We start from the raw sequence: 27,986 nt of genomic DNA, 5'->3' as shown, positions 1-27,986 counted from the left end.
ATGCACCAATCACATCTAGTTTTGTTGTTTATTTCTGAATATATTTCCTACACCTTAAGCTCCACCCACCTGGGGTTGTACAGGTATCAAGATACCAATTCTTTTTCAAGAGACCTCGATGCTAATGTTTTGTGAAATAAATATACTTTCTATCCTACCTCAGCATGCATGTCACACACTGTCATAGGGAACAATGTTAGATTGTCAATTTGACATGGACAAAACCAGGTACTCCAGTGCTTTTAAGAGAGAACAGCTGGATAGAAATAAATAGAATTAATTGAACACAGAAAAATCATCTAAAACAGATTATTATTAAATATTAGAATTTCGCAATCTGCTGGCGAAAATACGCAACACAAAAAACCCAGCGTAACGGATATTCACCAAAGTCACGCGACGAATGATGGTAAAATTTACAGAGAAACTCACCAACGGTTGGAGGAGGAAACTGCGTCTGTTCTTCATTTAACTCATCTTTCTTGTTTAAACCATATGTGTATTTATTATTTATTTATTCAATAAGAATTAATATAGAAACTCAAGAAAGAAAAGAAAGGAATGGCTTGCCAGTTTGCAAAGAGGAAAGTTAATAACTGCAATTGGTACCAGCAGCGATCATAGCGAGGTGCCATCGCACCGGGACCCGCAAGCTTGTGGGATCCGAATGATTTTTACATTTATTTTTGCTACTAAATCTGCCTTAAAAAAGTGTATCTCTTTTATACTCAAAATGATGATTCAATCGCAAATAACACAAACGGTGTAATTTTCTATGTATTGTTCACAGATTTTGGTGGCCCATTTCCAGTAGTCATTCTTAACTCCATTGGAAATAGTTCGATAAATCAACCCACCCACCCCAATCAGTGTTGATACGGATGGACAATACGAATTACCAGAAAATCAACATCATCACGGGTGAGGTGCTGATTTATCGGCCTACATAGTAAATGGAAATGCTAGTACATATGTACGTGCCCATTTAGCAGAGAGCAACACAGCGGGCATACACGGTAGAGGCGCAGACTAGTTACCGAAATATTATCCATTAGCCCAACAAAAATAGATTGGATAAAAAAACATATCAAAAGCCAGTCTTTGCAGAAGTACGTCATTTCCGGGAGGCATAAATTTATGCAGGATTGAAACACTATTTTTTTGTTGCTCTAAGAAGTCTTTTCCCCAGAATGTCCAGTCAGATACAAAATCTGCAAAAGCAACTTGCTCAGCTGCGCCAGGAAGCCAGCGTTCAGAGGATACCTGTCTCACAGGCGATAGAAGAGTAAGTCGTCTTTTTGTTGGTTTGACTGCCCCATGTTACTGAGGTAGCAACAAGGGATGCTATTTTTTAGACTTTTAGATGTGAAAAAGGAATGTTTTCTGAATAATTTAAGTGTGCAGAATTCAGATATGAACACAAATTTGATGCATTTTGAAAAATATTCACAGGAAGCATTCAAACACGTCTGTCATCCACCATGTGTAATACTGGGTTTGGGTCACTTTTTGAAGTTTCATGACCTTATGTTATTTCAGGCTCAAAATTGCACATGCTCTACAACGTATGGTCACATAGAATTTATTTTTGAACATTCAGCTTTAAGAATAAATGTACTTTTTCCATGATCCATGTACATCTGAATTCCTCCTGTGCGTGTCCCTCCTCTAACATTTCTGAGTGCAAAATTGAAGAATGAACTCATCTATATTATATCTTTTGAAATAAATTCACATGAAACAGAAACGTGTACACCATCCTGAAATTTTGATACCAGTCTTGAGGGCACTTTTTGCATATTCTTTACCTCATGTTATTTCAAGCTGAATTTGTATATTTTCTACATATGATTATCAAGAAATGTTTTGTGAACATTCAGATCAAAGAATAGATTGACTTTTACTCTGTTACTGGTACTTCTGATGCCTTCTTTATATGTAACCACCCGACCAGATTTCTGCATGATATACCATATTCTAGAGTTGTATACAATTAGAAATTATATGTTGCTCATAAAATGAATAGTGCTTGTTTATTGCAGTGTATTTGTACATCTATGCATTGATCTGAAATCTCAATTTAGTTAATTGCCATTTTAGTTATTAAGATATTTTGCTAAATTCTAATGATTAAAAAAAATATTTTGACCATTATAACAATATAATGCAGTTCGTGAAGTAGAGGCAACTGTTACACTGTTAAATCAGGAAGAGCAGGAACTGGCACTAAGATGGTTCTCAAGATCTGTTTATGATTTGTTTAGATAGTTTCTTCATTATGACACTATTATATTGATTTTCGCAAAAAAATTGACATGATTTTTTTTTTCTTCCAAATTGTGCAGAATGGTGTAACTTTTCCTTCTTACTTGCTTATGCTAAATATGAAAATTTAAATTTGAATACCAATGCCTGATTAGATTAGATGGACTGACAATGATAATATGTCAGGAATTTCTCAGTCACATATGTCGAGTTAACCTTGAAAATACATTACACATTAAAATATTGTACTTCACTTTTATAATAAATTAAGTATACTGATTAACATTATGTTTGTATAATCTGATTCCTTGATGTAAATGTCTACATTTTCCTTAAAATAAATGTTTGTTTTTGAACCCATTATATGCTGTGCTGATTTCGTTTACATTTTTATGCAGCCATGTGTTGGGAGGAGTTACAGTTCTTGCTGTCATGGATGACCTTTAAAAAGACATCATTTGCGGTTTCACAAAAAAATTCACTCACATTTTAATGTTATTCTCAAAATACCGCATCAAATAAAATAAAAAATGCAAATGCAGAGACACAGTAATGAGATGCCATGCAGTCTTAGTTTGATAATGTTGAGCTTGCAGTAAATAAAAGGTCTTCCCTTGTGTTCCAGCAAACATGAATTGAAGTCAGCTAGCTATATGTATATATGAAACCAGCAATTTGTATAAGCTTTAAAACAAATATTTTTAGTTCTAGCAAAATCATTTTGTATATTTTTGCTTTTTAGGATTCTGAAGTATACAAGCCAGCATGCACAAGATGATGCCTTAGTGGTTGGAGTAAATCAATCAGACAATCCCTTTCGGGATCAGAAAAACTGTATCATTCTGTAACAGAACTCATCATGCTGGTCAGGTCAGTTTTTTTTGCAGGTTGCATGATGTTGTACATTGTAGATTCCAGTTTTATTACAATTATCATTTGGTAATTTTGTGCTGTGAGAACTAAGCTAGACCTAGTCTAGCATTTGAACATTTACAGACTTTTGATTTGCACCTAAATATGTGGCTTTTTATTTTAAATTTGAATTATTCAAGATATGACATCTTCAGTTACCAAATGAAGATTCACTATCAAAATAATTGCCACTTACAGTAATATGTCACCTTTTGCAGCTGCGTCCATCTCTTGTGTTAAACTGTTACTTTTGCTCAGTAAGATTGGTCAATTTCTGATGATACTGCCTGGATATCACTTGCTGTTACAGCTGAAAATGACGAAAATCTTTGTATGGAAAATCAAGATTTAGGGCATGTGCTGGTCTCGAATATTTGGGTGAAATTACTTTCTCCAGCAAGAATAGGATGAAGTTGGCAGATATATGGATAAGTTTGTGTTGAATTTTCAAAATAGTGAAACATTTTTTGCATATTGTCATGCCAGATGATTGTTGTATAACAGTTATTGTATAAAAAGGCTACCTCAAAAATAGGTTACATTCAATATTTGCAACTGCTTCCATAATAGAAGTCCTATTTTTATACATTTATATGACGATGTAATGGATAAAATGATTCATTTTATAGTAATGGGCCTGTATATATCTTTTAAGTCATAATTTGCTTTCCATTGGGCTGCAAAAATTAAAATTTGTACATTGTTCAAATGATAACTATTTATAAAATCTGGCATACATGATAACAAAATAGACTACAGTGTATAGCCTTCTTTTTTCTACTCTCCACAGTCCTTTTTAAGGGAAAATTGACACAAAATTGATTATTGTTGTTGTTTATGTTGTAGGGTTTAACGCCATTTTTCAGCACGCGATAGGCTATACATGGCGGCCAGTATTAATGGTGGAGGAAGAACCCGGGAAAACCCGGGAAAGAACCACCGACCCAAGAGAAACTACTGGCAAGCTTTCTCACATACCCACATTAGCCGAATCCAAGACTCGATCCCACACAGACAGAGGTGAGATGGCAGTGATCCATAACGGAGAGCACTTTAGACCACTCTGCCACTCGGGGCCCCAAAATTGATTATTAATGCATTGTAATGAAAGAAAAGTGAGAGGAATGGTACGTCAACAATGCAAGGTAATGTGGACTTCACTTTTTTGGCTTCTTTAGGTTATGTGGCAGGTTCTACGGTGACTATTTAACCCAAACACCATCTTGCATGGATCTTTTGATTAACATCTCAATTGCATTTTGCAGAGTATGAATTACAGTTGCCACTTTTTTGGTGGTGATCTCATTTTAAGGAAATAAATAGATGTAACAATATGACATAGCTACCCTTGCTGCTATGCTGAAGTTGCAATAAAAGACTTATAATGTCTAGTTGGTCCTAATTAAAAATGATACTCATCAAATATCCAATATGGCCACCACAAAAGCCATCATGAAAATCTTGTTATTGCTTCTTCTACTTGGTTGGTAATATCACTATAAGACTAGTTTCAGTGTCTGGTTGGCCATAAATGAAATTTGGACCAGTCTGATAGCCATTATGGCCACCATGGCAGCCATCTTGAAAATCTTGCTATCACTACACCTCCTGACTTAATAGTCACGTGAACACAGGGGGGGTTTTTTCAAAGAATTCTTTAAATCTCTAGTTGGTCTTCATTGAAGATGGTGCTGACATAATTTCTGATATGACAGGCACAGTTGCCATCTTGAAAATTTTTTTATGGCTACTTCTTTCTGCATCAGTGGTCATATCAGCATGGGCTTTTCGCTAAAAGATGCAGGAGGTCATGGGTCCAAACCCTGGTAGAGTTATGCCAAAGACTTATAAACATGGTACTAGCAGCTGCTTCACTTGGCACTCAGCATTAAAAAGTTAGTGTTAGGACTGGTAAGCCTGGAGTTAGCATAATGTGGCTGGGTGAGACATAATGCTACTTGTCTGCAGCATGATGCCCCAGTGCTAGACATCACTATAAATTGCCATACTGCAGATAGTGTAGTGAAATGACTAAATTGTTAAAACTACGGTAACATTCTAAAAATCACACAGCTTCTTTCCAAAATGGATGGCTGTATCAACATGGAGTTTGCACTGATTGACTTATACCTATTGGGACCGAAATGAAAATGGTGCCAGTTGTACATCTAATATGGCTACCATGACAACTGTGTTAAAAAACTTGCAGTTACTATGCCCCATGAAAGGATGATCATTAGGACATAGGGTTTTCACCAGTAGACTTCTCTGATGATGTCTGCTTTGCCATTAATGAAAATGGTGCAAAGTTTGCATCTAATTTTGAACAACAGAAACTAATTTGTTGTTGAAGAACATTGGAGATGATTTCATAATTTAGCAGTTATAAAGGCAGAAATGGTGTTATCTTAAATTCCTGGGAATTTATTTTGCCCAGTAAAGCATCAGTCCTTTCGAGAGACTCCTGTTTAAATTACATCAAAGGGTATATTTATTTCATTTTAAATATTTATTTCATTTTAATTTTCATTAATTCTTTTATTCAGGTGATGGCTCGTGTCATTGTTTTGACTTGTGTGGATCATCTTGTAGCAGAACAAAAGACCATGTGATGATCATGTGACCATTTTTGATGAATAATTTATTGATAGACTTTAGTTTTTCATGTGTCATATGACTTTCAAAACAGACTTGGTGATGTGTAGCCATGTAGTGATCATTAGCTAGGAAAGGAATCCACTATCATATTCTTGTGCAATTTTTCTTGATTGCAGGTCCAATATTTTCAGTACCTTCAGATGTTTTAAATCTACTGATGAGTTTGTTCCTTGCTTTTTGTTATCATTTTTTCATATAATTGTTTGATTTTATTCCTTTTATAATATATGTGACATGGCCACTTTATAAAAGAATTTTTTCTGAGTATTTAGAATCATGTTGGCCAGTATAAGAAATCATGTTTAGACCATTTCAATTCAGCACAATGATTGAGGTGTGCAATATCTTGCCATAAAATGTCCAATTGACTAACAAGCTATAGGACACGAGAGAAGCTGAGTAAAATAGTGGAATCATTTTCCCATGTGATAGCCAAAGCATATAATTGATTAAATTAGAGCCAGAAGACCCATTGCTTACATACTGGTCCAACAAGGATGCAATAATGCAGGCAGTTGACATTTTTTTTTCTTATAGACTATGGAATGTCAGTGTAGCTCTAGTAAGCCAAGCTTCAGCTTATTAAGGAGTTCGTGGAATGTTAGTCAAGTCGATTAAGGTATTGCACTGTTCTGATTTAACTTAGGAAACAAAAATTCACAAGAAACACTGTCATCATCAAGTTTGGCATGGAAACTTCCAGAATGCAGGAACTGAGCACGTTTTAAATCCAGTGCATCATAGTATAATTTTGCTGTGAGAATATCTGAAATATCTTGAGCAACAGCATCCTTCTTTCTTCTGCTATAGGACTCAAATAATTTTATTGCATATTTGAGATGTGAAGTGTAATTAATTGTACGTGTTGGATGTTATATCTTTAATGATCTCTGTTTTGAAACTCGGATTAGTATTTTGACAATTTCTTTGGATTGCAAAATCAGAACGAATCAGATAGAGATATAGTAGTTGTGTTTTGCGTAATATTTATTATTGATTGCATTTTATTAAGCATACACAATTTATTTATATCAACATTTGTATGTTTCAAAATTGCAGATAAAATGCTCATCAGCCATTAAAAGAAAAGTAAATATTGTCATTTTTTTCATATCCATTAAGTCTGGTTTATACTGAATTGCATTTAAAACAAATTATGACTGATTTTAAAGAGATGTTTAAATGCCTCCAAAGCCTGTGACATGCTGTCTATTCTTCTGCTGCCATGAATATTTTCTAATAATGGGCATTTTCTGTATTTAACTATTTTGGTCTTGAAGTACCAATCAGGCTATTATCAAGAGGCATAACTCTGATTCAGAATCAAATAGATTAAAAAATCAACGAGAAGATTATACTTCAACTGGTTTCATCCCTGGATGTAATTTGACAATTTCAGTGTAGTACTTTTTAAGGAATCTCTTGCAGACAGATGTCTGAGAAGTCATGAATACCAATATAAGCCTTACTACTGTACTTATTTGAAACAGAATTGAAGAAAAAGGCAAAATGAAAATGTTTCCCATTTCCCACCAATATTCAAAGCAATAACAATTTCCTCATTTTCCACAAAATATAATCTTCCAGGTTTGTGTAAACTAGACTAAGAAAACAAGTTAAAAGTAAAACAAATTGAACAGAATACTGTATATAACATGTGGATTGGTAAATAACAAAGAAAATGAAAACATTGAGGTAGGGGTTTATGGGGACACTGATTTAATAATGAAGTAACACATGAATGTATAAAGTGTTCTCAATACTTTGATAAGTCTGTAAATTGTTTCTGTTTGAGAATACTTTAAATAAAGCCTTGTCTTGTTCATCATGGGAAATTGAAACACCTATTGTTAATTGGTTCAGAAAAACTCCTCTTGCAATATATTTTAATCTGATGAACATTTATAATTTTTCTTCGTGTGATTTTCACATCAATTCAGATGAATAATGTGCATTTTACAGTATGATTTCACATCCATAAATTGCTCATAAGCATATGGAATTTCATTTGACTGCTTATTTAACATTGAAATAAATACTTCTTTCATTTTGATGGATATAGAAGTTTTTTGGGTCTTTTTTACTGTCTGCATTATACTTTTGCGTTTTAGCTCTACAGGTCCAAATCAGAAGAGATTTTGGTATGGTCTGTTGTTGATTGTCCATCCACCTGTTAGCACTGTCAATCCACCTGTTAGAATGTTATTGTTACATTGCTTAAACTTGGTCCTAATTACAAATATTGCTGATGGTGATAATGCATTCATTTTGGTTGTCACAATGACCATCTTGAAAATCTTGTCTGTACTTTTAGTGGTGGTATCAACACTCAGCAGTTCAAAAGAACAAAATGGTCTTGCTATAGATACCTGGAAATTTGTTCCAGCCAATAAGAGCTCCAGTTCCTTCATGGAACCCTTGTTATCAATTAGATTGTCTAGCTTACAAAGTAATGTTGTCCTTTCCAGCTCTATTTATCAGTCTCTATTGACATTTTGTTTATATAAATGTCTACATTTTTACAATATACAAATAAAGTAGTATACTATTGGAAATGATTGCAGTGTTTTTTCTTACACCCTCAAATTATGTGATTTGTGTAAATTTTTATATGCATCAAAACTATGTAAAAATAATGAGATGTACTCATTGGGGTGGGGTGGGGTCTTTTTGCTATAAAAAGAATAAGATGAATTATTGTTATTGTATGGATTGCTGGTGTACTAAAAATTTAGATGGAACAAAATAAAACTAGAGGAATGGTGAGCAATTTATGTGTGTAAATATACCCTGCATACCACCCCTACCCACGACAGAGATAAATCTAGAATCAGAACTTGACAAGAGCATCATTACTGGCATATTATACTCCTGTTCCATGTTGATTAGTCTTGTATATAGGCACCAGGAAGGCATGATTGACAGAAATTATTAACCGATTGGTATCAGTAACCTGAACTTTTTGCTCATGGTATGCGGTCTCACAATAAACGTATGCAGAAACCTTTTATTTCCCTAATTAGACATACCATGATCTTTGACCTTTAGACCTTGGAATTTTTTAGAGTTTCTGAAAGTGCCAGCCATCCACAAAATTTCAAAAGTAACATATTCCAGATCATGGGTTTTAAAACTATAGGTCACAGTCCACTCGTGGGCCATACGCCATTGGTCTTGTACATACCTTAAGAGCAAGCACTCTGTGAACTTTGGTATTTGCATTTTGACAAGAATTAAAGTTACTGTGCAATAATCAATTTTCTGCTTTCAGTTACAGTGACCATGACTGTTTTTAAACCCAAATCAATAGGCTTCATTCTTACCCAACATACAAGTTGTCCACAAATGTTCTTGAAGGTACATGCCCAAGTTGTCTTATTTCTTTTGGGCTTTTTTGTTTATTTGAACTGCACATGCTGAAGAAATTGGGGCTGAGTGCTTTTATCAGTGGGTAGTGAGCTTTCATCATTCTGACTGTGAATGAGATGCTCTAGTAACTTAGTTACCAAGGCTTTCCATATACGTAGTAGAAAACTGAATTGAAATTAATGTGCAGAAAACTTTTTTTTTGTTTGTGAAGTCGCAATAGCCTCGATCTTTGTCCACAAATCAGTAGGCTTTTCCTTTCCCAAAGTGCAAAACACACAAGTCATTGTATGTAATGTCTAAATTGTGTTATTGTGCAGAAAATATTTTCTTCTTTCAGTGACAGTGACCCCAAAATCTGTAGTCTTCCTTACCCCAACCAAATATAAGACATCCGCCAAGTTTTGCAACTGAAGATACTGTTTAGAAACAAAATCTGTATTGGGCAGATGGATGAACAGCATTATATTTAATGCACTCTAGCAAGTGTATTAAAAGAATATAAATCTTTCGATGATACATGTAACCAACATATGCACTAGGCTTCATAGTAAAGCACAAAATCTGCAAGAGTACCCATATTTGTGAATGTCTCGTAATTAGATTAGGAAAAGTTGCCAAAGGCAATAGCATACAAATCTGAGAAGTACAAAGCTTTGTCTTTGGATAATAGCCATAGGACATATATTTACCCAATTGCAAAATGATCCACTGGCAAGAGGTTTAAGTGGTCTGAAATCACTTGGCTGACGGATGTGGTATCATTTGATGGTGGATCAGCATCATTATATAAAATTACAAGCCATCTAATGCCAGGATGCTTTCTGTCATCTTCAAATTCTGCCATGTTGATTTTTTAGGAGTCTTTAACGATTTTTAAGTTTACCTCTACTGTTCACAGACCAGAAGATGGAATGCCCATTGTCATCTGAACAATAGTGCACGTTTGTTATTGCTACTCCTTAAACTACTTTTTACAATTCCCATGAAACATCACATCCACCTTTTGTCCAAGATTATATGCTATGTATATTTAACTCCTTTGGCTCCAGAGATTTTTGTCATTTTCGCCTGAAACGGGGTTAGGAAATGCATTTTGGAGGTTATTTCTGAATACATCTGCTTCTAAGAGTTTTGCACTTAGACTGATGCCTAATTGTGCTAGAAACATTTTTGTTTGGCTGGAGCATGTACAGAAGGGTAAAAGTTGGGAGTTTTTTTTTTGCTTTTTTACTTATTGGACCCATCGTTTTTTAATCCTGACCATTTCTTGTTCCCAATCCCCAACTTATCCTACTTTTTGCGAAGGTTCACCGGTCTGTGTGCAGTTCAGACCTGTCTGCCTTAGATCAAAGGCCAAAAAGTCTAAATTCCAGACACAAAATCCGATTCCAACAATGGGCGAAGTTTTGGTGTAAAAATAACAGTTCTCTGTAATGTGAGTAGAAAGTCCAGATTATTTGTTATCATTGTGGAGCTACATCTGTCTGCTTTATTGTAATACCACCCATGAAAATGAATAGGTTAAGTGAAAGCCATCCACAAAGTTTTATTACTGTTGTTAATGGAGAAATCAGATTTTTTTATGGAAATTATTTTTTTTCTGTCAGCCATAGTGATCATGACTTTTGATCTTTCGAGTCCAAAATCAATAACTTTATTACCACAAGTGCGGGCCAGCCACAAAGTGTGATAACTATATTTTGAAAGAACACAAGTTATTGTGTGGAAACCTTTTTTCTTCTTTCAGTCACTGACCCTGACCTTTGATCTTTAAGTCTAAAATTGATGGGCTTCCTCATTATCCCAAGCTCAAACCATCCACCACATTTGGCAACTGTACATTGTGGACAATTAAAGTTTTCATGCAGAAATTAAACTGGTAACAGACAGACAGACATCTCACAAACCCCACCTTATGGCCAGCATATAAAAACTTTTCAAGAAAAAGGGCAACAAATTTAAAAATATACAGTTGTATTTAATCATGAATAATGTACTACAATAAACTATACATATATATGGATGCTGAACATACTTGTGCAATATCTTATTAAAAGACAAACAAGATGCATGAAATGCGGGTAATGAAGGTGGAATGCTCCCAGTTTAGTAAAATTAGCCTCTCTTGAAAGACTTATCATAAGGATTGATGAAAACCATTACAAATGTAAAATGAACCTTTGATTATCAATTTCAGACAATAGGGGGTGGCCTTTCATCAAGTGTCAATCAAGAAATTGTGAAAACTGGGTATGAGAAACTTTAAGCCCCCAAAATGACAATTCTGGCTCCAGTCATCTTTAGGAAGGTCAGCTTGTCCAAGTGTAGACTACCTATGAAGTTTTATGAAAATTTGATTTTATGAAATAGGATTTGCTGTGCTGAAAGGAAAATTATATATTCAGTTCCAATTACCTTGGATATAGTAGCTCTAGAAATTATAGGTTTTATCAATGTGTAATGCATATACAAGATTTGAGAAGAAAAAGAACTGAGCAAACTAGAATTCTAAAGTTATGCTGAATGAATCACACTGTTCACAGATGGACATCTCAAATTGCTACATTTTACCACCCTCAGTCTGGGGGAATATAAATGAATAGTCATTAAGTGGAATTCTTTAAAAGTTATTGTACTTTAAATGATATTTCGTTGCAAATGATGCTTAACGGAAGACTTTGTCAAGCAAAGTATAGTGGATAAATTTCAATCTCTTTGCATGTTGAAGAATTGAAAGGTTTTAGATTCTCAACTACAGAAAAATGAAATCTTGTGTTATATCAAATACAAGAATGAAATAATAAATTATGTGACTAAAAATATTTCTAAGAAAAACTTTGCATGTTACAACATCATGCAAAAATGATTTCTGATTATTTGTAAATTATTTTTAAGGGTTTTTTTTTTACCTTTATTTAAAACTGCTTCAAGTGGTTCTGACAAAGTCTAGGTTTTTATTATTTAATAAAGATTTAAACTGGAATGGTGCCTGAAATTGATTGAAATCCTGAATCTAACCAGGGTGTGATATACCATCATGTGCACAGTCAACGTTCATACCATTAGCCCTGCGACTATCATAGTCTGGCATAAAAAGGTTTTGTAATTAAAGACATTTCATTCCATTGGTCTGGTTTGAATTAAACAATGTTACTGATACATATTTTCCAATGGAAAATACCACTATCATAATTTTTACTTCACATATATTTTATGTATAACTTTTACACAATTCCAAAATCTATTTATTTATTACAACTTAATTACTGATATGAATGCATTGTAATACAGAATTTCCTTCCTGCAATACAATGTACAAATTTTAATTTTGTTCCCGTTGTTATAATAACCCTCGAGGGACCTTGAGGACATATTTATATAAAGCAGTTTTCATCGATACAAATGAATGATTGCAGGAAACTATATTTACACTAAGAAATGCACTTCAACTTGTCAATTCATCTAATGATTGATCATCAACCTCTGTGAAATACATATATTTACTATTAATAATTAAAATTTAGTATCTTAATAAAGTTAAATCTTATACAAAAAAAAATGTTTATATTATAAATCAGCATTACTCTCAATGAATACATGTTTATACATATATACATAAACATATGCATAGAAAATAGTATTAATTAGTAATACAAATTACATTAAAAATTATGGGTTATCTGGTACAACACATATCCCAACATGTACTTGTTTTGATCCCATAACCCCTATACTGTGCCTTCTGGCAAAGTCCCTGAGGATAGGCATGGATCCAAAGGCCAATGCCACGTGTGTATTTATCTTTTTATGCCTCATAAGTATATAATCACGGTTATTGGGTGGAAATCTAAACAGTTTCCAGATTAGGACTAAGGTTTCAACAGGAATCAAACTGGGGTTACTCTAAGTGGCAAACTCAACCCAGTCTTAAGGACTCAAAATTACAACCATGCCAGCACTATCTCTAATCAGGTCTGAGAACATGCATATTTCCAACACATCAAAAACTGGAATACACAATATAAGTTTTCCTGTGATGACTTATATTTTTAGTATTTACACACTAAAAACTGTAAATCAGTTACAAAGATCACCATGAATCATTGTTTATGTGTCATGTTTTGGTTTGGTAACTAAAGCACAATATTCAGTACATTCCATCATCATGGCTAGACTGTGTGACCATGTTCATGAGTTGGTGAAACATAGGAAAAGGGCTGGCATTATTTAATGGTGGAAGAAAAAGCAGCCGTGCTGTATGCATGCAAAGCCTAATGTTCCAAAAGGAATAAAGAGGATTAAGTATACTGACTTCACATGTTGGCTGCAAATCTGTATGGGAACAGGGAGATAATAAGGAGACTATGTTGGCTGCAGATCTTGCCGAGTATGGGAACAGGGAGATAATAAGGAGACTATGTTGGCTGCAGATCTTGCTGGGTATGGGAACAGGGAGATAATAAGGAGACTGTTGGCTGCAGATCTTGCTGGGTATGGGAACAGGGAAATGACAAAGAGACTCAATTTTAATTCTTCTTTAACACATGAAAATCATTACCATGGTTACCAACTCCATATATAAAATTTCCTTCAAACAAAAAAGGTACTAATGGCTCTTTTGGTGCATTTGACTCTTTAACTACTACCTTGGACTGAAAAGGGTTTAAGAAATAAAATATGGCACCGGTTAACATTATGGATCATATGAGAACTATTCCATTAGATTTTGCAAGATAGACAATTCTGATTCCATTAATACTTTATTTGAAAAATATCATGGTTATAAGAATACGACTCATCACAGAAGTAGTGAGCTAACTAAATGCCTTAATATCTTTAAAATAGAATACCTCTAAAATTAAATTAAATCTGCCCATGCTTTCTCACTTTTTAATCTATTTTCTGACCCATAATACAAAATCAGATCTGTATAATTCTTTCAAGCATGACCCATAGCTTTGGCAGCATGGCCAATGTTGTGAATTATTTTTTCATACTGTACCGTTTTTTGTTTCTACTACAAATCATGCATTTAAAGATCCAATTATGCTGAATCAAGATTGCCCCATCACAATGCCCAAATTCTGGTACCAAGGAAAATGACCTTTTTTTGCAAAACCATGAAAATTAATACCCATAAAAAGAATGCATTCCATGGTAGTCATAATATGATTTAAGAAAAAAATCTCCAGTCACAAATCTTTACATTTGTACAGGTTAATAAAGTCACCTCTTCCGCTAATACAAACATAAGATGGGACATAACTGGCTGGTTATTGTAAACAAATGCCTTGATAATTTAAAAATTTGGGAGGAAAAGTTCTGTTATGTGCTAATGTCAGATCCCATTTGCCATTACTTTCTCAAAAGAAAAAGGTTTTGAATTGCATAAAATAAAAATGTTATCTGCATGTACATATGACCTAAAATCAGAATCTATCAAGTGTTCCTTGATATTCTACCAGCCTCGTAATAATCTTTTCAATGAAATTATGATTAGAAATAAGTGAGAAATTAAGAAACTGAGTCGAGTCTGATTCACTCTTGAGCGATATGAACAAGCAATGTGAAACAAAGATTCTCCACTCCTTATTATGACAAAAATAATTTCTGCAGATTTCTATACAAAGATTTTGTAACTAAGTTCTGTTAAGATTCATAACAGCTTTAACTTGGACAGTTTATCTAAAACCTTTCAGCATAATGAAGAAAAGTGAACCAATCTCTGTAAATGGTGATGAAGATTCAATAAGAGGAGCTTCCCTTGAATCTGTATGGGCTGAGCGTAAAGCCGATGGCAATGTAGATGATTACAGATGCAATAAATGTCATCATACTGCAGCTGAATGAATACATGGCCCACTTCTCTGCATACTTCAGATCACCATTATGGTATGATCGCTCAGACATTACTGAAAATGGAGAAATAAGTGTCAGCATATATCTGTAAAAATGGAGCAAATAATTTGAGAGGAAGGCCATTTGTACAACACATTTGAAGTTTAACAGGATTAATTATTTCTATAAAAATTATATTTATCAATACACCAAAAATTCAAAACAAAGTATGAACAAGAATAGCAAGCCCTCATGCAAAGATTTGCTGTAAAAACAACCTTAATCCAAGGTCAAAAGGTTGAGTGAATGTATCAATGAATGAACTAATGATTCATCCCAAGTATGAAGAAATCTATCAAGAAATTCATTAAATATAATAATAATAATGAGGACTTTGTATAGCGCCTAATCTTTAGAAGCTCTAAGCACTTTACAACATTAGACAACACCTATAAGATAAAAAACATATAATAATATTATTACAAAAACAAACAACATGAAATTAGAAAAACAAAAAAATAAAAAACATGCTGAGAAAATTTCAGGTAGGAAACATTATTAGGTCTTTAAGTTTGTTCTTGCAGTTGAAATAAGTGAGTTTTGAGAGCCCTCTTGAATGTGACCACTGTGTCTTTGTGTCTAAGTTCAGTGGGCAATTCATTCCACGTTGCTGGGCCCTGGTATGCAAAAGAACGCTGTCCATATGACTTTGTTTTCATAGTGGGAATAATGAGTATATGATTGTCAAAAGAGGAGTGTAAGTATCTTGCTGGTGTGTACACATGGGTGAGGTTGGATAGGTATGTTGGACTAGAGTCTGACAGTGAAATGTAGCACAAAGAACAAATTTTTTGGCTATCGAATGGATAGCCAGTGTAGGGTACAGAGCAGCAGGAAGGTGTGCTCTGATAATGGTACTCTAAGTATAATCCGAGCAGCTGTGTTTTGAAGTTTCTGGAGTAGATATTGAGATGAACCAGACAGAATTGAGTTACAATAGTCCAGTCTTGAAAGTACTAATGAACACACAAGTGTTTTAGTGACATCAACTGAAAGATATTTGTGAATTGAGCTGATGCGTCTCAGCTCAAGATATGCAGCCTTGCATATGTTCATGACATGTTGGTGCAATGTGACAGTACTGTCCAGAGTAACACCTAGGTTTTGTACTGATTGTGTGAATTTAATGTTAGCGTTGCTGATATTTATTGTTTCAGGTAAAGGATGTGAATGAGAAAGTCTTTTTGCTGTGATCAGAATGGCCTCAGTTTATCATCATTCATCTGCAGCTTGTTACATGTCATCCATGATTTCACATCAGAAATGCACCTCTCTACACCTTGGATGGTAGCATCAACTTCGTTGGGTGGCTAGATTTGTATATTTGTGTGTCATTAGTGTACAATTGGTGAGATACTGGATGATGATCTATGACACTTGAGAGCGACTGGGTGTACAGAATGAAGAGAACAGGTCCAATAACAGACCCCTGTGGAACACCACAATATAAGCAAATGAAATCGCTTTAACTAAAAATTGCATAACACAAATTTTATTTAACTAAGACCATGCCTCAAGGTAAAAGAACTAAGAAAACCTATTTCAAAATAAACTATCTTAGCTCATATATAACTAAAACCTTAACAAGTAGTGTGTTTTAAGAACAGAATCTGTGACCTGAAGATTTTAACTGCCACATGTATATAAATGAACCTGTCAGGGGGAAAAAATGGCTGACATTGCTGTATCTGGGAAGTAAACAATTCATAAACATTTGGGCAAATATATTAAGAAACATTCAACTTATAGAAAGCAGAGTCAAAATATTATGTTATTAAAGATTTAGTATACAAATGCAATTATGCAGATCACCGATTCTGTTCTTAAAATACAAATTGCTATTAGCATACTATTTATCATCAAATCTATGGAAATCTGCCATTGATAGTTGCTATAACCAGAGACATATATAACACATCTCTGCTATAACTTACTTGGGAAAGGATTAATGGTCAATCAGCTATCAAAACACATGATGTGAATATGCACGAGTTTGTCAGCATCACTGAAATAAACACCAGCTACTGATGCACACATTTTGCCTTGAGCTCCAACACCGGAAATAACTGGCTACAGGAAGGAAGCATCTCAAAATGTAACATTACTCAATGTACACCTAAAAACATGCACAGGGCGAAGTTGTTTTTGCTTTCCTAACAGAAAAAAGGTGATGTTTTCCTTTTTAGGCAACTCGGTCACCCACTTCACATAGTAGTGTGACTGCTGATAAATCTTGGAAATATTTATGATGAATTAAAAGCCAAAAGAGAAAAAGTAGAATAAGAAACACAAGAACAACAATGAATGTATGAGCAAGAAGAAATGTAATGCAATTATTTGCCAAAATGGTATCAGGAGTTTAACTAGTTGCTAGGGCCCCATGATTTCCATGTGAGCTGGCAATGCTGCTGAAACGATCTGTTTAAGTCGATTCACATGCTGGGCATATACTTACTTGAAAATACAAGTCCAATTGGTCCAAGGACAGGGTTGATGACACACATTATCAGTGCCACGACAAGGTAGTTGTTTGGCTTTCTGCCAATGTAGTGGCCATTGATGACTCCTTGTCTAATGAACACGGGATCTCGTGTGACCAGCACTTGCTTTGAAGTCACTGGGTACAAAAAGTCTGGGTTTGTAGTTGGTGTCGTCATGTTCAGTTCTTACGCTGAAAATATGACAAGCATTTAAAAATGTGAATCCTTGTAAGATTTTACTATTATTATTATCAGTGGGTCTGCACCAGTTGCAGCACAAAACCACTTACTGTAGTGTTGTCACTTATTCTCAAAACTGTGCAGTATTTAGTTAACAAAGATTAACATTACATCTAGGTTTCTCTTCAACCCCATGAGGAGAATCCCTGACATCATAAATGTTGTGAAAATTGAACTGTGACTCGATTTTAAGACAAGAAAAATCTGAATTTCTATAACCTGCCCACTGGGCATGTAAATCCAAAAGTTGCCCAGCCAGGTATGTCCACTTGTCCATGCCCTGTGCTTGACAAAAAGGAATGTATCTGCACATACACAATGACAAAAGCATTAAAAAATAAAACCAAGATATTTCACACTACTATGAAGGATAGGCATCTTTAGATCACAAAGATAGTCATAATTTGAATGGATCTTTCTAATTTAACATGCCACTCCATTAAGTAATTAAAACTTGTTAGAACTGGTGTTTCTGAAATTAGCATTGGCCCATAGTCCCCATTATTATACCAATGCAACTGTCACAGGACCCATTCATCTAAACACTACATGTGTATCTTTACTAACACAACATGTATACAACAAAGGTCTAAGGGTCCCCCGAACGGCCAAGTGGTCTAAAGCACTCATCATTACAAATCACTGCCATCTCATCTGTCTGTATGGGTTTGAATCTCGGGTTCAACCAATGTGGATATGTGAGAAAGCTTACCAACAGCTTCTTGTGGGTCAGTGGTTCTTTCTCGGGTTTTCCCAGGTTCTAACTCCACCATTTATACTTGCTGCTATGTATAGCCTATCTTGTGTTTAAAAAAATGGCGTTCAATCTTACAACAACAACGGTCTAATACTGTAATTAAATAAAAGGTTTTTTTTGCTGGTTTTATTTTACAAAATCTTTTTTCTATTTATCATTCCTGTGCTGGTCCATACAAAACTGTTAAATTTGCTGCTATCAAGAAAATTTCTTTACTTGTGTTTTACCGAATGATTGGCAAAAATGTAAAATTCATTTAAATAGGTAAATATTGCCCATTTAGAATGATTGATATAACATATACATTTTTCCAGGTTTGCTACTAAATGCCAAAAATAAACAGCATATGCTGCTTTCTAACTTAAGCACATCCGGACAGCTCACAAACCATTTCATGGACACTTGTGCGAATTCCATCTTTGGATACCAATTAAGGTAAGTCCTGTCAAACAAAATTTATATTTCTGTTTCATCTTTTAATTTGGTTTCAGTATAATCATCATAAATTTTGTATGCCCTCTTGTATTCATATGTGAAAAGTGTCCACCAACTATCACAGCAATACCCGCAAGCATATCCCTTTAAAAGTTTACTAAACCTGCCTTCCATTCAAACAATAAATAAAACAATTTGTTTTCCAATGTTTGTTTTCCTCAATCAGATTAAAATCAAATCTCTGCTGTTATACATGAAGATCTGACTGGGACCACTTGGGGGTCATGTTCTTGTAACCTATGTTATTACCATAACCACTAATTTTATCAACCAATCAGATAAAGTCTTATATTTTTGCATTTGGAGGCAAGGGAAATGTGGATGAAGAACATGTGTACCAAATGATCTGATTCACTTTCAGATTTCTGAAAGCTGCATTTCCGTTGGCTAATTCAAAAGTCACTAGACCATGACCCTTAAGGGGTCGTTGTCAGATGTTCATGTAGGACAGCAGAGATCTGAATTTAAACAGATTGTGTTTCCCTGAACAAGAAAAATAATGGCAGTATTGGCTCAGAATCCTTGTCTGTAATCTGCTATCATTATAAACTGGTGAAAAGATTTAAAAAACCAGCATATTATATCTGCCTAGGTGTTAATGAAAAATAAATGCTGTATAACTGAAATGTTCATCAATACTAAATGAGAAAATCAAGATGATGTCTGTAATTGTTTGCTTATATATCCTTACATGACTGAGGTAAGATTGTGATAGACTTTTAACAGTGTTGTCATGGAATACAGTGTAATTTTTGGTCTCCATACATGTGTTGCCCGCCTGCGATTATGTAAGTCAGGAACAAAGGAACTGGTTAGAAGCCATGTATATATGTTAGACCCCATGGCTATAGTGGTCCTGTTCGTAATTGTTACGAGAGCCCAGCTTTTGGGTGTCAAAAATCATGTGGATGTTGAAAGCTTTGTTCAAGAACAAAGGACCATTACTGGCATCATAAATCTCACCACGTTGACAGATGGCCAGAGCATTGTCTGCTAAGTTGAACAGTACAGGGTAGAATCGATATTCAGTTGGAACTGAGAGAGGGTGTGGTCACCATTTCAACCCGAATTTAACTGAGTACGTTAATCTAGAAACCCCAGTCATTGTGAAACATCGTGCTGAGAAGTTGTAGCAATAACTCCAGAAAGCCACTTATGAATTAGCGGGAAAACTTAGGAAATTCTAAGGAAAGACAAAGTTTTGTAAAGGAAGCTTTATGGGGACAGACTTCCGGAATGGTTTGGTCCCAAGTCTCTAGGAGAGAAGTCGGAAGGACAGAATTGGCAGGATAGGAGAGATACAGATGAGTAGAAAACAAGGACAGGTGGAAAAGTGATCTCACAGTATAAATCACAGGATGCAATAGGCTATCACTTGGTCGAGAGGAAGAAGAGTGGGAAATTATTATCATTTGAATATTGAATTGTATTAAATTGTTATTCCTTTGAATTTCACCTCTGTGTTCTCAATAATTTAACTGTCGGCATTGCTGACTGGGGGCTCGGAGCTTTACCTCTCTCTATCACTAATTTCACTTCCTACAAAATCGAGCCTGGGTGGGACTTCCGTAGTAATTTAAATAATATATTGGGAGCACCCCACCCCAACTTTACCAAACACCACAATACACAATGATGTTTAAGGAAATTTATGTATCAGGCCTCATCAACTTAATGGATACGGAAGGTTAAGTTTGACTTTTTGCTTTAATCTTGATAACAATGCCCATTATGGAATCTGGTAGAGTATGGAATCAAAGTCTACATATATATTACATCACTTCTTTCTAAGTCTGCAGACATATTCATTGTCTGGTCAAACTTTGAGTGAATGCTTAGGTAAACAGGTAAAAAAAAATTGTATTATCTTAAGAATGTGACAAGTACTCGGAACTATTATGGAAAATACTTATTTTCAGACTAAACTGAGAAGAATTTACTCTTCCTGTTAATATCATTAATGAAAACGACTTGTATTTGCCAGAGATTGGCAGTGAGTTTTGGCATGCTAGTGAAATAATCATGTTTTAGAGGAATCGTTTCATGTTCTAATGGTAGTGTAAACATTCTCAACTTGAGGCAAATTTGAAAGCTTTAGTCAAAACAATCTCTGACAAGCCAAATTTTTTGCAGTCTGCAAGCTTGGAACATTTCAGTCTCAGCTCACAAAATGCTGGTGGCTAGGTTAGGACTAATTTAGTGAATCTCATACGTACATGTACTAATATTACAATGTGACAAGTTAAACTATAAATATTTATTTCCTATTTGCCAATTTGCTTGAAATACATAGTGTAAATATTCACATTATCACTTCTGCTTGAGAAAATCTGTGAATGACTTTGACATTTATTACAAGATCGAACTGACTTACTTTTGAACAGCATATAAAATCTTTTTAAATAAAAAGGACCGAAAGCAAAGGTTCTCAACAGACAGTGACATGTACCCTCTGGTTCTGATGCATGGAATATAAATCAGACCCATTTTTGATGCATGTAAATTCCAACATATGCATTCTTAGCTCATTGATTTTGACCAAAACATCGGTCTTAATTACCACTGATTTAACTGCAGCATAATTTCCTACTGAATGCATGCTGTCTGTAATAAATTTACTGCACGAGCCAGTGATCAACATTTACAACACTACTGTTTATACCGTACCTGCCAATATTATCTTTGACATTTATGATACGAGAAGAAGGATGACTTGATTAAATTAAGTTTTGATCAAACATCGGCATTTGCTTCACTGCCCATCAACTTATAATAATAAAGACAAAACTGGAAAATATGGCAGCTGATGAAGCCAGTTGTCAAAGATTAGTGCACAAACTTTGTGTTTTATTGGAAATTAATTTGCTTCAATAGGAGAAATATTTAAAATTTTGGTGCTGTAATTAATGCATCATTCAGTATACATTAAGAATTTACCAAACATTATGCTCAGTGATTTATTTTTTATTTACCAAGCATTATGCTCAGTGATTTATGTTTATGCTCAGTGATTAATTTTTATTTACCAAGCATTATGCTCAGTGATTAATTTTTATTTACCAAGCATTATGCTCTATTGAGATTTTGGGGTCAACTGTCAAATCTGGGGTCAATGGTCAAATGACTCATCAGTTTTAAAAATGCACTGAGAACTGTGGATAGATGAAAGACACTGCAGGCAGCTATTTGGTTGACTAGCAATGACCCCAAAGCCTCAAAATGGTGAAGCTACCAAATAAATTTATCAGCTGTTACTGGAACAACAGACTGTCTCTTCTTACAAAGCATGATCATCTATATGACATGGAATTTTCATGTCTGTCCAGACTAACAAGTTGTTCTCCACCTATAATTTTCAGATACAACTGGCAGTGAAGAACAACTAAGCGTTATTCATATCTATGTTTTTTGTAACTCTTGCTACATCCTTGTATCTATATTATGTGTAGTTTTTGTTCATGTCTGCAACTTGTAATGATCATCTATGTTCAAGACATTAGCTAATTTTTGTACACTGGTATCAGATTATATTTTAAAATATTAACTCATTCAGCCCCAATCCCACCTGTAGGCGTGATTAGGCTGTACCCTACTTCCGAGCTCTGCAGCATCAAGGTCATTTAAGATACACCAAAGTGGGTGGTATTACAAAAACGCAGACAGATATAACTCTACAATGATACTAAATAATCTGGACATTCTAGTTGCACTACAAAATACAGAGGGAAAAACCTAATTTTTTGGACCCGTTTTTTTTTCACCCAAAATTTGCTCGTCGGAATCCGATTTTGTGTCCAGATTTTAGACCTTTTGGCCTCAGATCTAAGGCAGACTGGTCTGAGCTGACACAGACAGGTGAACCTTTGAAAAAAATAGGATAATGTGGGCATTTGGAATAAAGAGTGGTCTTTATACGAAAATGATGGGTCCATTAAGCCCAAAAAAATAATATTAAAAAAATCCAACTTTTACCCTTCTGCTCATGCACAAGCAAAATAGCCAATGGAAAATGATGTTTCTAATACAACTAGGCATTAGTCTCATGGAAAATCTGTTGAAAGTTGATGTATTATGATGTATTCAAAAACAACCCCAAAATGTCTTTCCTACTCACATTTCAGACGAAAACTACAAAAATCTCCAGGGCCAAATGAGTTACAAGTAGGTTGCATAGGACCTATTGTTGGTGAGAGTTAAGATTCATTCCTATTTTTGAGCCATTCCTATTATACTGATTCTTGCTTCATAGGTGAAAATCAGTCTGCAGATGTCTATAATACTGTGTTAAGATAATTTGAGAGGATTATTCATTGGAACTACAAAGCGCTCACTGGACTGGAACATTATTCTGGGACTATTGTGACTTAATCAGGAGCTCTGGACAGTACCACTGTGATACATGCATTTGAAAATCTTAAATTCTTTTGGTACATTCAATTCTTTTGGACTAGGACAGAACTTTTTAGGATTATTTTGGATTCAAATCATAATACTTTAAGTTCCTCTTACATTTTCATTTTAAAACTCTGATAATTAAATTATTTGTTAAGTATTTTAAAAAAATTGTTGGTTTTGCTTCTTTCTGTTACTTTGTTTATGACCAAGGAGTCTGAACACTAAGGCACAATTTGTGCTGGAGCATTTTATTCAGGTGGATTATCTAGCTGCTCGGGACTAAATAAATTAATTTTGCATGACCTTTGCAGATGGTAAATATATCACTCTTCTATACAGCCATGGCATTAAATCCTTCAGATCTCTGACTTTTTAGAATTAATCCCTGTTAGAACAAAATACCCATGTATCCAGTGCCTATTGACTTCAGATTTGAATTGCTGACGTATGTGTGGAAAGCAGCAGGATCCCAAGGCAAGAGCAATTATGCCTCTCAACTGTCCCAAGCATTAGTCAGTTCCAGGTGATATAGGCTTTGCACTTTGTTCTAGTAAGTATCTTGCTCATCGAATCAGATGCCATATCAAAATGGCAGCCTATTATGCTTTGAGTGCCAGGAATTCATTTTTGGTAAGACTTCACATTTACGTTTTGGTGGAAAATACTAACGAGACTTTTGTCAGTAATAGTACATGCGCATTCTTGGTAACACTTAGCATTTACTTTTAGGTGGAATAAACTAAGGAGACTTTGATCTGTAATAGTACATATTCACTGTTACTAACATTATCAAAAGTATTTGGAGAAAAACATCTGTGCAAATAATACCTGGCTGCCCCAAATGACAGATATTGCAGCGAATTTAGTACACTGTCAACGAAGGGGGTGGGGTACTAGTATTAATACCAACATTACCTAAACCAACAGCACCACAAAACATTTTGAGTACAAAAATGTCCATTCTTTTCCTATGCATCGTTATTAAAAACAAGCAAAAAGATCGTACAGATATACATGAAATAACATAATCCGGATACACTGGTTCCGATATTGTCAAACTGGATGCCTGTATACTAAAGTAGATTCTGCCTGGCTTCCATCAAGGTCACTAAAGAATATTTATAATTATCGAAATTAGAGTTCTGCACAACTTGAAGACTGTGGTATTGTACATGGGCATGTGTGACGCTCAAGTTATTGCTCACCTGTGACTTTGATTATGGCAATGTTGAATAAACAAGCAAGCTCTGGTAAAATAAAACTCACCAGACCACAACTGTATTAAAAACTAGTAAAATTAAACGATGACTGAAATCTCAAATACGTTACAATACAAATGGCGACCAAAATATGACCCAATTAAATTCAGGTGTGTTCAGGTAGTTTTCGTCAAGTTTCACTCGAGACTGCTCGACGGTCATTCAGTCACCAATTTATTTGATGATTTTACTTATTAAGTACTAAAACTTCGTCATATAATCAAGCTTTAAACTTACCATTACTATCGTGAACGAACAAATACTCAGTTGTCAACAATTATATAGATATAACTGGGCATGCGCGAATCAGGTGAGACATCAATCCGGTATGTCCAAAAACGGAATTTGAATCGAGTGAAGAGGAAGCCTAGGTCACCAGCCCGCTTTGGCTTTCATCGCTTGGTGCTTGACGAGTAACACTTTTTATTTATATTTTTTAAGTTTTGTTTGAAGTGTTTTAATTGATGAATTAAAAAGAAACGAACTCATTAAATGTTTAAAATGCAACCGAAACATCTGCTTGGTAATTTGGACCAAACTATTCCAAAATACACCCGGGTGTGGACTAAACCGTATTACCCGTACCCGTTATAAAAACATCTGTATCCAAATCACATTATCGTGAATAAATCCGACAAGCAGTCATAAAAATAGTATATTTTATTGGATTACCCTTAAGTATGTAATGTTCTAGAAAATATATATTGTTCTATGTGAGGTTATTTTTTCTCATATTTTACCTGGAATAATCTGTTTTCTGGTGACTAAAATTTGTAACCCAAACAAGACAAAGTTAATACTGATCTCCCGGATCACGATATTATAAAAGTTTGCTTTATTTCTATAAATTTGTTAAAGTAGAGACAGCGATTTAAATGCATTTATATTTTTCTGCGTAATTTGTTTTCTGGTTTAAATTTTTGGAGTTAATATTTCAAGTTCGGTTCAATTTTACTAGCACTATTTTGGGTCTTTTAAGATACTTTCATACGACGGGGTTAGCTTTCCTTAAGACAGGGTAAACTTCCATAAGACACTGTTGGACATTAATAAGACATGGTTAGACTTCCGTAAGACTGTAAGACTTCCATAAGACAGGGTTAGACTTCCATAAGACAGGATTAGACTTCCATAAGACAATGTTAGACTTCTGTAAGGCAAGTTTATATTTGCATAAGACAGGGTTAGATTTCTATGAGACATGGTTAGACTTCTGAAAGGCATGATTTTTTTCTCCATAAGACAGAGTTAGACTTCCATAATACTGTGTCGGACTTCCACAGGACATGGTTAGACTTTCATAAGACAGGGTTATACTTCTGTAAGATAGTCAGACTTCCACAAGACAGGGTTAAACTTCCATAAGACTGGATTTGACTGTCATAAGACATGGTTGCACTTTCATAAGATAGGGTTAGACCTCCATAAAATAGAGTTAAACTTTCATACAACAGGGCTAGTGGTTGGTTTAATGGTCATCTTATATATAACAGGGTTAGACTATGCTAGACTTCCCTAGGGCAGGGTTATCCTTTCATAAGACAGGGTATGACTTCCATAATATAGGGTTGGACTTTCATAAGATGTGATTAGACATCCATGAGACAGAGTTTGACATCTGTAAGACAGTGTCATACTTTCATAAGACAGGACTGGTAGTTAGTTTAATTGTCATCGTTTTGAATTATAGAAATATATAATGTCCTGAAATTCTTGCTGGTTCTTATTTATTTAATGACTGTCTGCCGTCATGATCTCAATCAGCTTGAAGAACTCCTTATCGAGTTCGTTCGTTGCCTTGGTCCAGAGATCCGTGTTGTTCTGGATTAGGGCGCTATCTAGTGGCTCTGGTCAAACTCTGACATTCGGAAAACCTTATTTGAACGCATCCCGAGGCTCATGTAGAGATGGACGTTCCAGTCGTGAAACAAGTAAATCTCCTCTTTTAGCAGAATGGGCACCAGCCTCATACAGCTGATGTAGCGACTTCCCAGCTTATCGATAAGGCCGCGATGGTAGATAGAAAGTCACTCTTCAGGGACGGTCTTAACATCGGTCTCTAGTGGTAAGTCACTGTGGGCAACTTGAAGCGTTTCTGGGTATTCTAGTTCGACCTCGGGGATGTAATCATTTAGCGCGTTTGAGACCAGGTAGCCTAGCCGGTCTTCTTCAAGTCTAGGGTCGACCCATCGGAAGCCTCCAGTTGGAAGACTCTGCATCATGGCGTAGCACTATAGCTTGTTGGCGTTAAAGCAGGTGATCCATCTGGTGAGCTTGACTGGGTCGTGGTATGAGCATATAGGTATATTGGCCTTTACGTGCTATACAAAGACCGCTCTAAGAGAACAGGTACTTGTCGATGTTCGTGAGCAGTTCGATCTCAATACCAGTGGTTTTACCAGGAGGTTGTCGGAAAGGCCTCGAAGACGACAGAAGAAAGAACGTCAGCTGGAGGGTACAGGTTGTGGTAGTCCTCCATGGTCTTGCAGTCGAAGGTAGCCCATATGTGCTGGACTAGCTATAGAAAGACGCTATTAGGGGTAGCTACAGCTCTTCGAACCGGTCACAGCTGTCCATATATTCGTACAGGTAGATGCCTTTGGCGGTCAAGAGGACGTAGTCGTATACGGTGTACCGCCTGGTCATGCAGAAAGCCCCCTAAGGGAGGTCTGTGGCCACTTTTGTCAGGTTGCCGTCGAGGAACTGGAGGCTAACAATGAACTATAGCTGGCTCAGAGAAAATGTTTCCATGGTGTTCGGATGGTATTGATGTCATCATTTTATGCTGTTTCCGGGACCTCCTTTAGCAGATAGTGGTCGCAGCGCCTTCGTGTTGGCTGGCGTCATGGCCATCGGGGTGGGGTTGGTTAACACCTCGCGAATGTCTACCATATCAGACCCTAGGTTCCGGATAAGGTTAGCTTTCACGACTTTTCCTCGGTACGACACAGGCTTGGTAGTTATACCATCACAAGTCACAGCGAAAAGTGAAGTAGCAGGGGGCTGACTGATGGTTTTCTGAGTGTCGTTGTCGTGGAGGTCGCTGTTGCGCCATTCTACAAGCAAGTAAATTACGTATGGCATTAGCATCTGGTGGAAGATGTGTTTGGCGTACGGCTTGTTCTTTCCGGGTTCCGGCACGACGATCTATTGCGTAGCCATCAAGCAGGTCCGACCTGTAGACGGCGTTGAAGAATCAGCAGCAAACGTGTTTTTGGTTCATATGTTAACTGTTATCGTAAACCATCCGGGAAAGGT

At 35.4% G+C, this 27,986-nt stretch overlaps 2 protein-coding genes across 2 annotated transcripts; one reads left to right on the top strand and one right to left on the bottom strand.

Moving 5' to 3' along the window:
• Positions 1-1,098: 1,098 nt before the first annotated feature.
• Positions 1,099-8,390, top strand: LOC149787797 (guanine nucleotide-binding protein G(I)/G(S)/G(O) subunit gamma-7-like). The gene is made up of 3 exons (XM_089974003.1): positions 1,099-1,285; positions 3,008-3,135; positions 5,724-8,390. The coding sequence occupies exons 1-2, from the start codon at positions 1,191-1,193 to the stop codon at positions 3,111-3,113; spliced, it is 201 nt and encodes a 66-aa protein (XP_089830129.1). The 5' UTR covers positions 1,099-1,190; the 3' UTR covers positions 3,114-3,135; positions 5,724-8,390.
• Positions 8,391-11,161: 2,771 nt separating this feature from the next.
• On the bottom strand, positions 11,162-25,056 carry LOC149787796 (uncharacterized). Its single transcript, XM_089974002.1, has 3 exons — positions 24,966-25,056; positions 17,558-17,773; positions 11,162-15,116 (listed from the first exon to the last, which is right to left on the bottom strand). The coding sequence occupies exons 2-3, from the start codon at positions 17,757-17,759 to the stop codon at positions 14,950-14,952; spliced, it is 369 nt and encodes a 122-aa protein (XP_089830128.1). The 5' UTR covers positions 17,760-17,773; positions 24,966-25,056; the 3' UTR covers positions 11,162-14,949.
• Positions 25,057-27,986: the final 2,930 nt, after the last annotated feature.

Source organism: Sinohyriopsis cumingii, chromosome 11 (assembly GCF_028554795.1).
Source record: "Sinohyriopsis cumingii isolate HCF-2022 chromosome 11, ASM2855479v2, whole genome shotgun sequence".
In the NCBI taxonomy this organism is placed as follows: Eukaryota; Metazoa; Mollusca; class Bivalvia; order Unionida; family Unionidae; genus Sinohyriopsis; species Sinohyriopsis cumingii.
Note: the sequence above shows the minus strand (reverse complement) of the source record. Positions and strands in the feature narration are given on the sequence as shown.